The sequence below is a fragment of the Meleagris gallopavo genome, chromosome 1 (assembly GCF_905368555.1).
Source record: "Meleagris gallopavo chromosome 1, MGAL_WU_HG_1.1, whole genome shotgun sequence".
Lineage (NCBI taxonomy): Eukaryota > Metazoa > Chordata > Aves > Galliformes > Phasianidae > Meleagris > Meleagris gallopavo.
Genome location: NC_139404.1, coordinates 110,449,026 through 110,458,965, shown reverse-complemented (window position 1 = coordinate 110,458,965; position 9,940 = coordinate 110,449,026). Strand labels below are relative to the sequence as shown.

General features: G+C 43.4%; 1 protein-coding gene across 1 annotated transcript; it reads left to right on the top strand.

The window, feature by feature from the left end:
• The first annotated feature begins 601 nt into the window (after nt 1-601).
• Nucleotides 602-9,395, top strand: ATP6AP2 (ATPase H+ transporting accessory protein 2). The gene is made up of 9 exons (XM_003202996.5): nt 602-776; nt 2,665-2,795; nt 4,679-4,807; nt 5,331-5,426; nt 5,743-5,880; nt 6,168-6,221; nt 7,077-7,226; nt 7,879-7,995; nt 8,336-9,395. Exons 1-9 carry the CDS (start codon nt 722-724, stop codon nt 8,528-8,530), a joined length of 1,065 nt encoding a protein of 354 aa, XP_003203044.1. The 5' UTR covers nt 602-721; the 3' UTR covers nt 8,531-9,395.
• Nucleotides 9,396-9,940: the final 545 nt, after the last annotated feature.

The window sequence follows — 9,940 nt, the reverse complement described above, 5'->3', positions numbered from 1 at the left end:
ATCATGAATCTCCAACCCCCCTGCCTCACGCAGGGCCACCAACCTCCACATTTAATACTAGACCAAGCTGCCCAGGGCCCCATCCAACCTGGCCTTGAACACATAACTTCATTAAAGCAGCCTTATTCGCCCTGCCCCCTGCTTCTACCCCTCACACTCGCAACCAATGCTCTCTACTTGGCTGTCCCGACCTACCCCGCACCAGCCTACGCCCCACAGCCGCGGAGCCCTGACACAGAGCCCTCGCTCCCTGACTGGCTTGTTCAGCTGTCAATCAGAGCTTATTCCCACCCCAGCGCAGAGCCCGCCCTCTCAGTCCGCAACTCCTCCCAACTCAGTGGGAGGGGAAAGGCTTCGATTGGACAACTCAGTTGTCCATTCGTTCCTGTGAGGTTCGACCTCCGATTATACGGCGAGTGGGGGAAATGGTGCAGAGCTCTCCCGCGATCAGATTGGCCGAGTGGAAACGCCACTCAAACCAAGGCTCCTCCCTCATCGCGGCAGCACCCAGCTGACCGCTCGGTCCCGTGACAAGGCGGGGGTGATTTCGTTGCCGAATGGTCAGATCCGCCGTCACTCCCGTAGAGTCCCGCCTCGCCGTCCGAACCTCGCCTGCGGATTGGTCGCGGCGCCCGTCCTCCGCAGGCGGGCACTGGGGGTTTTCGGTGCGGTGCTGCAGCGCGGCGTTTTCTCGGAGGGGTCTGGCGGCACGGCGGGCGGTATGGCTGTCCGCGGCTTGGGGGTGGCCGTACTGCTGGCTTCGGCCTGTCTCGCCGGTGAGCCGACGGGGCCGGGGCGTGAGGGAGCCGGGCCGCGGCTGTGGGGATGGGGGGAGGCTGCAGTTCTGCGAGCCTCGGGCCTGGGGGCCGTCACGCTGACCGGTGCGGCTGTCACCGGGCCTCCTTGGTGTCGGGCGAGGGAAGCTCGGCGTGAAATGCTACAGGCTGAGCCGATGGTGAGGCCGCACCTCCAGTGTTGGGCCTCTCGCTGCAGGAGAGACATCGAGGCCCTGGAGAGTGTCTGGGGAAGGGCAGTGAAGCTGTGAGGGGTCTGGAGCACAAAGTCTGATGGGGAGCGGCTGAGGGAGCTGGGATTGTTCAGTCTGGAGAACAGGAGGCTCGTGGGAGACCTCACTGCTCTCTAGAGCTACCTGAAAGGAGGTTGTGGTGAAGAGGGGGTTGGCTTCTTCTCCCAGGTAACAGCAGTAGGATGAGAGGCAATGGCCTCTCCCTCTAGGAGAGGTTCGCGTTGGATATTAGGAACAATTTCTTCTCAGAAGGAGCGGTGAGGCAGTGGCACAGGCTGCCCAGGGAGGTGGTGGAGTCACTGTCCTGGAGGTGTTCAAGAACTGTGTGGATGTGGCACTGAGGGTCGTGGGCAGTGGGCATGGTGTGATGGGCTGCTGGTTGGACTGGGTGATCTTAGGGGCCTTTTCCAGCATTAATGGTTCTATGAAAAATGCATATTGCAGTTTTGTGAATTCCTTCTCAAGCAAATGGGGGTGGAAACATTGCTGCCATGCGGAGCATGGGGGTATGAACTGCTGTGCCATTAACATTGACAGCAGGCCATCCAGTGAACAGGTACCAACATAAAACTAAGCCACATTTGGATCTACACTCTGTGCATCTGTCAGTCCAGCCCATTTTCCTCCTGCTCTCCTTTTACCTATGCACGGTACTTTGGTCCTGTGGCGTTTGTTGTAATACGGCTCAGTTTACTGTCAACACTGTATGCAGAGTCACAACCAGGCTATAAAGCAACATCCTCAAGGTCAGATTGATTGTTGTTTTTCTTAACATTCATTTAACCTCAGTGTACCACTTTTTTTTTTTTTCTTTCCTTTTCCATTTGCCTGTTGATAGGCACATTTGCACCAAGTATGTTTTAAAATGAATTCAGGTAGGCAGCTGGGTGCTTGCATGCACACAGCATTACCATCATATGTGTTAAATTGAACTATCCCATCTCTCATTTTTATGGAGTCTGCTCTGACCTTATTACAGAATAAATATCAACCCAATGTACTGACTTCAGTACTGACCTTCATTCTGCTTTGTTACTGAGGGTAATGTGGAATAGAGTGAAGGGGGATCCCAATCTGAGAGGTCCTGTGGGTTGTGGCTGTGCACTGCCAGCCTTGGTCCAGTACTGCATGGTGGAAAAGAAATGCCTTGTGGCCTTCTGTGTCCGAGAGGGCAACTGGAGCTGTTCTGCAGGAGCTGGATTGCTACTGGCAGCACTCTGCTTCAGCCAGCACAGGTGGACTGAGCTGGTCTTGTCTGCTCTGAGTTCAGTGTCTCAGGCTGTTGTCTGCACAGAAAGAGCTTTTATGCCAAGCAGTTCAGGAAGAAATCAGCTGTGCTGGTGCGTAGCAGGGTGTTTTGAGCCCTCCTGACTTTGCTGAGGGCTGGCTTCATGGGTCTGCATTGTAACACTTAATCCACCGGTGAGTGTACATATATGTACTGTGCTTTTGCCTTAATCCAAATGTGGATTTGTCCATCCTTAGTCTTAACTAAATAGAAACCTTATCCTGTGCTCCAGAACACAAAAACAAACGTTACTCATTACTTACCTCTGCTTAGGTGGATAGCTGTGAGAAGGACAAGAATGAATGAAGAAGACTGTAAGAAATTGACAGCACTTTTTGCTTGCTTTTAGGTGTGTGTGGGGATGAGTTCAGTATCTTACGATCACCTCAGTCAGTTGTTTTTCGAGATGGAGGCTGGCCAATCCCTGGCGATCGGATCCCAGATGTGGCTTCGTTATTCATGGGCTTCTCTATTGAAGAGGTAAGTTTGAGGTCTTGGCTGCAAAATGACTCTAGAATTGCAGAGCTGCTCATTTAATGTGCTTCCTGTCATGTGTTGGAATATATAAGATATTGTCCTGTTTATTGTGAGGCATGTATGACTTAACAGAGTGTGGTTTCCAAGCACAGAGTTGTATTGGTCATATGAGCAGAAAAAAGGGCTGTGCTTGCTGGTTAGTTTGAGTCATCAGCTACAGAAGGAAGCAAGCCTGCAGAGGCTTTTGCAGTGTTGTTCAGTTGAAACCCATCTGCGTGGGTCCTGCCCCTGTGCACTTAGCAGACAAACTTTGACATAGGATGCTTAGGAAATAATCCAAAGATTTGAAAACCTTATTTGTTTGCCAAATTAGACCTTTGAGTATAGCTTTAATGATATTTGACTTAGGTGAGTAGGTGCCTATGGCTTTATTTCACGTTGCCCAGTGAATCTTCCCCTGGGCTTCAAAAGGGGTGAGTGGCTACTGAAGTAGCACATGAAAGTTTTTAATGGCAGGGTGTCTCCTGCAGTGTCCATGCAACCAGATACTCAAAGCAGCAAGTTGGGATATTCTTGCAGTGCTAGCAAGGGCAGCTGTTTCCTGTTTCTCCCATATTTTGAATACAGGCCTGTTGAAACTGTATTTAGGAACTTGTCTGAAAGTATTGTGCTGTCAGTTACGTTTGTAATCATGACAATAGTGACAAAAAATAACTTAAGCTTAGTAATCACAGTATGTATACATGTAATATTTTATCAAGGAAAAGAACAGTAGTGCAGATGGTACTACATACACTGCATGTAAAGAAACTCACCAGAATAGTGGGTTTTGGCTCATTTAGAGAACTTGACTTTCAGCATACTGGTCATCCTCATGTAGAACATGCTTATAAAGAGAAAGAGGTGATTTGGTACTCACTCTTTTCCATTAGCAAAACTTGGAATTGATTTGCTTTTATGGGTCCACAGAACCATTTAAAAATGCTGGAAAGCAAAGAAGGAAGGAAACTCTTCAAATTGCTTTATGTAGTTAAACCCTGAAATTGAAAGCTGCTATCAGCATTGTCACTAAGGCAGAGGTTACAATGTAAGCAGCTTCCCACACTGGTATTGAGAGTACCGTGAGTCCATAATGCTCATTTTGCAGTCTACTTCAAGGCTGTAGTCCAGGAAAAGAACCTGATGGTGTGGCAGGTTGGGGATTTTAGAATCCTTACTGCATCGCACTGGAAATTCTCAAGTACAGTCATGAGGTGTTCTCTTCTTGTTACGGGAAGCTCAATGGTTTTTCAGATCCAAACCCTAAATCGTTTGGTTTCACGAAGCTTGGGCGTTTATATTTTTTACACAAATGGAGAATCTTGTTTGAATTCAGTGCCTGCAAATTTGTAAGTGGTGAATTGTCTAACTAACGTTCTTCCCTGTATATCTTTCTCATATTGAATTATCAAGATGTCAGTATTTTAATGTGCCCAAATACGTTTTGGTGCTATTTTATGAAGGTGTTAGTTTTCTTTTTTTTTTGTTTTAAAATCAAAGCTTCACTTTCTAAATAAAGCCTATTCTTCTGCTTTAGTTATGGAATGTATCTCTTGAAATATTTGTACAGTGCTCTCTGAGTGCATGCTTGCTTTCTTATGAACTTGCTGACAGCTTTTCAACTAAGAGTTTCTTCATGATTAACTTGAGAAGTGTTTTGTAAGGTGGAAGTGTTCTTGTGCTACGTACTTGCCCACGAATTTCCAGCAGGCTGTCCTGTACAGAGATACTTACAAGACACTAATTAATTTTGCTGTAGTGATCAGGATGGGTTCCTTTGTCTTTCTTCCTCTGAAATACAAGTGGTGGTGGTGATTGTTGTATTTGTTTTTACTATTCTCTAATAGGACCTTCCCTGGCCTGGGCTTGCAGCGGGCGATCTGTTTCACAGGCCCCGCGCTGCTGTGTTAGTGACTGTGAAAGGAGTGGACAAGCTGACGTTGCCTGCAAAAGGAATCTCTTACCCTATTGAGAATGTGAGTATGCACATCTGGAGCAGTCGTGCAACTCTTCCGTTCTGATTACAAGACCACGGTGCTTGATGCTCTCATCATTTTAACTTTGCTTGAAGTTCACGTATTCCCCTTTGAATGATGGGTCAGGCTGTAGCCATGAATAACCCAGTCTGACTCTGAGCTAGGCTTTCCCTTTTGGGTTCAGTAAAACTGGTTGAAGATTGCCAGAACCAAACCATGTAACATACCTAACATGCAGAACCCTTAAATATGAAGAAACCTTGTGTCCTATTCATACGTGTTACTTCATGAAAGTTCTGAAGTGTACTTTGTCCATGTTTCCTGTATATCCCATTAATAAAAAAAAAGAAAGTTTCTAGTCTTTAATTGCTTCAGAAATTGCTGCTGTGGCTTCAGATGAGCTGCCCCAAAATTGCTCTGGCAAGCTACTACATCTCCAGTATTCATGAATAATTTCAAATGATCATCACAGAGTCTCTAGTTTCCGTCTTACCCAAAAATCTAACTAAACTTTGTGTTTCAGGCTGTTCCTTTCAGTCTGGACAGTGTTGCAAATGCTATTCATAATTTGTTTTCTGAAGAAACTCCTGTAGTCTTGCAGCTGGCCCCCAGTGAGGAAGTGAGTATTGCTTCGCTTCTGATAGCAGATGCTCTAGGTGGTCAAACAAACTTGTATGACTGGAGCAAAACCAGTTACTATGTGAAAGTATTTTGCTTTGGAGGGTGATTTGCAAGTATGGCTGATGATTATTGTGTGATTGGAGGAAGTAAAGAGCTAAGGAGGGCTGTAAAGTAAAGAGCTAGTGGGGGGTTGTTAGAGTTAGGGTGGTTTGGTTAGGTTGTGGTTGGACTTGATTATCTTTAAGGTCTTTTCCAACCTGAGCGATTCTATGATTCTAACTTCTGTTCTTATTGTACAATGGCTGTTCCTGCAGCGAGTGTACATGGTGGGCAAGGCAAACTCTGTATTTGAGGATCTTTCTGTCACGCTGCGCCAGCTGCGGAACCGCTTGTTCCAGGACAACTCCATTCTCAGCTCCCTTCCTCTCAACTCACTCAGCAGGAACAATGAGGTAAAAAAGCCATAAAGAGTACTTACAGAGTTAGTGTTTTTTCCTAAGATGCTTTTCTATTTTCCCTTTTTTTTTTTCCTGTGCTGAGGAGAAGTCCCCCTTCTTTTCCTAATTGACTTGTAAGAACTAAGGTTTAAGTTCCTTTGTAAGCTTTATTAAAAGAATAATTTCCTTGTAGCAAGTTTGGATGCTGCAACAGACACAGTTCTAAAATATGTAGAGTTAAAGCATAACGAGGCTTCTCAAACTCTGGTGCCATCAAAGTAATTGTCCATCTTTGTCTCTAGGTTGACTTACTTTTTCTCTCAGAACTGCAAGTTCTACGTGATATTGTAACCCTGGTAAGACTTATTTCTTATTTTTAAACACTTCCTTTACATTTGAGGTCTCAGACTTCACACATTATTTAAAGGTAGTGAATCCATGTCCAGGGTACTTGCAACCAGCGTTATACGCTCAAGTGTGTCATTACTGGGTTGCATCAGTTTAAATAATGCATTCTCAAAGTATTTGTTACTGATGGAAGAAAATAAGAACTTCAGACATTTGTAGCTTCTTTTGTGTTCTGTTTTCTGAGAGCAGAGGGCATTCTAAATTACTCTTTTTCCATACCCACAAGAAGTAGTCTGTGAGAAACTTGCAGAGCTTTCCTTATTTTCTTGCTTGGGAAGCATAACGGTAGTTAAGAACATGCTCTTTGCCCTGCCATCTACTTCCAAATGTCACTAACATTTGCTCAAAAAGGATGCAGTGACTTATGTGGCATGAACAGTGGTAGTGATAGAAATGTTACAACTGAGAGATGAGCTTTTAATTATGTTCTTTTTAAGCAAGAAGCTTCTCATCTTTGTATTATAGAGCTCCTGTCTTGTTGTTGCTGGGTTTTTTCTTTTTTTTTTTTTTTTCTAAAAATTCAAGCTCATGTTAGATGAAGGACTGGTTGACAGAATTGGGACTCTTGAGAAAATGAGGTAAAATAATTTGTTTTGGTCTCGCTGATCAGAAATGCCATAGTTGAAGTGGATAGGAAGATAGGAACGGATTGCATTGCTTGTTTTTGGAGGCTGTTCCCATCTGCAGTCAAATGTCAGTGTTGCAGCTGGGATCGGTCCCAGCAAACTGATGTTGTGACAGTGTGTTTCTAAAGTAACCTATTTCTGAATGGAATTCTTTCTGCCCTCCATGTTGTGCCAAAGCTGTCCCGACACAAGCACTTGGCCAAAGATCATTCTCCAGACCTGTATTCCCTGGAACTGTCTGGTTTGGAAGAAATTGGAAAACATTATGGAGAAGACTCTCAGCAATTCAAGGATGCTTCTCAGATTCTTGTGGACACTTTGCAGAAGGTATACTTTCTATCTAACAAACAAAACTCACACCAATACCATGGAAGTCATTTTTTGTGTTAACTGCAAGGGAGTTAGCTTACTGATGCGTGTTCTGTTTTGGATAAAGGAGTGGGAATCTATTAAAACTTGTATAAACATGAGCTCAATGGGTCTGTTTTCCCTAAAGAAACATTTCTTGCTTAAAAACACCACTATGTCTCACTGAGTCTGGCCTAGTGAAATGTGAAAATCTTTTTACCCCAGGGTGCAGTGTTTTGTTTCCCCTTGCCACAGAGTTGTATAAATCTAAACATCCAAGGCTCTAAGAAATTAACTCCTTAGCTTATGGTCTTTCATAGTGATTAGCTAAAACCCTTTATTAAGACCTGAGTATGTTTTGAGTGTCAAAAGTGTGATGGAGAAGTGTAAAAGCATGAATTTACCAAGTTGAATTACTGTTTAATCTAGGACATGTCAGCCAGTTGAAACTTAGTTGGTGGAACTGTAAGACAGTGGTGTATCAGGTTTTTTGTTGTTGTTTGTTTTTTTTTTTTAACAACTTCCCCCAGTCTTGATAATCCTGAAGCTGACGTGTTATGGTTTATCTTGCTAATGAAGCCCTCTTTGGTTCCAGTTGAAGTTTTAAATTAAATTTCTTTTGCTCTTCCAGTTTGCAGATGAGATGTATAACCTGTATGGTGGGAATGCAGTAGTAGAAATGGTGGCTGTAAAGGCATTTAATTCTCCCCTCACAAGAAAAACTCGCTCCATTCTCCAGTCTTCACAGGTAGTATCTGTACTTGGTTGTCTGTCTTGCCTATTGAAAGCGTGAATGCATCCAAACTGCATCACTTCCTTACTTGAGTAAGGCTTTGTTCTTTAAGGACTAGGATACTGACTGATGCAGACAAGTCTTCATTGACTTTCACGAGGCTCCTGTCAGCTCATTCCTTTGGATTCCATTCATGTCAGTCACAGAATCACTTCAGCATTTTGTGCCCTGGCATCGGAATCACAGGACAAAAATGCATCTCTTTTATTTAGACTGTTTGGATTTTTGATGTAATCAGCACCTGTTTTGTATACAGGCAGACTTTAAAATAATGCACTTATTTTCTTTGTTACAGGGTGATACAGATAATCCATACAACCTTGCCTATCCGTATAACTACAACTACTCTGTCATCTTCAACATTATTCTGTGGATGATGATAGGCCTTGCTTTAGCTGTGATAGTCATCTCCTACAACCTCTGGAACATGGATCCTGGGTATGACAGCATTATTTACAGGATGACGAATCAGAAGATAAGAATGGATTGAACTAAACTGTATTCCAGCACAGGGAAGTGACGAGTAAGATCTCCTTTAAGTTGAGTGAAAACAAATATGTGGTTAATTGTGGAATTTTAAAAGGTGTATTTATTTCTAAGTATCTTGTTTTTCCTCCTCTTAAGCCTATTTTAATTGTTAGTAAGTAGCCTAGATTGGATTTAGAAATTCAAATCTGCTCGTTTAAAAAAGTAAAAATCCCCCAAACTAACTGTTATTAAAGTAACATCATTCCATTTTTTTTATCATGTTTTGGAAATGCCCTGCACTGCCCGTGACTGTGTGCAAAACAGATAAGCTGAAATGATGACAGCAGAGTTGTTTGAAACTTTTCCACAGGGAGATGATGAGTTATAGCTAAATTGTTGTGTTGTATATTATGAACCAGTTGTAAATGTTCGATGTAAATATTTATGATGTAACTTTGGAGAGGATAGTTATTATTCTTTAGTAATATATTAAATGCAGAAATATTTCTATGAGATTAGGAAACTAGTGGCAGAAATGGCATTTGGATCACACGATGATGGCTTAAATGTGAACTGCAGCCAGAATGGCTGGGCTTACCTTGAGCTTTAATGATTTGGAGATAGTGTGATAGTGTGGCTGGTCTATACAATGGAGAGTCTAGAAATACTGAAATAGCACCAGTGTGGTCATGGTATAACATTGCATACAGCTAAAAGTTCCTGTTAGGATGCTTCGTATTCCTTCCATTTGTGTTGATATTATTTAAAAAAAGAAAAATAATAAAAGCAGACTTTTTGATGATAAGACTGGACCAAGACCCGATTTAAACATGCCTGGATTGTAGTCCTGCTTCAATCATTCAATAAAACAAAGAATAGTTCCTGAATGTGTTGACTGTTTGTCGATTTGTAGGAATGGCTGCTTCTCTTCAGTACTGCTGCCTAGCTGAGTGGAGCAGATGCAGGCAGCTGTCTTTGTCTGACAGTGGGCCCACTTGAGATGGAGTAAGCTTTGAATTTTCTCATTACTGGTTGATGGTTCTTATGTCCTGTTGTATTATTTCCTGTGTTCCTTAAGGAGATGCTCAAGCTCCATTTCTGAGGTCTCTGCATGAACTTCCTGGTCAGTTCCATCTTTGCCACAACGTGCAGTTGTGCTGGGATGACCTCGTGTACCAAAAGAAATGAAGAGCTCATCTCTCCCACAAGAATAAGTGTATCTCGGGGGTAAAAGATATTATATTGGTGGTTCTGGTAGGCCAAGTACTGTTGTGTCACACAGTTTGTTAGACAAAACAGACTCTACAGCTACTGTCTGATACCAGAACTAGCAATAGTTTTGCAAGCTGAGGTTAGCAGCCCCGATGGTGCCTTATTTTAAGCAAGGTGGCTTGTTGGTTGCCTGAAAATCAGCTGGGTAAAGCCTTTTTGG

Excerpts from the sequence above, each read along its gene's own strand:
- ATP6AP2 (XM_003202996.5), top strand. The coding sequence starts at position 722 with ATGGCTGTCCGCGGCTTGGGGGTGGCCGTACTGCTGGCTTCGGCCTGT. Across the intron at positions 5,427-5,742 it reads AGCTGGCCCCCAGTGAGGAA|CGAGTGTACATGGTGGGCAA; the intron begins GTGAGTATTGCT and ends CTGTTCCTGCAG. Across the intron at positions 7,996-8,335 it reads CCATTCTCCAGTCTTCACAG|GGTGATACAGATAATCCATA; the intron begins GTAGTATCTGTA and ends TCTTTGTTACAG.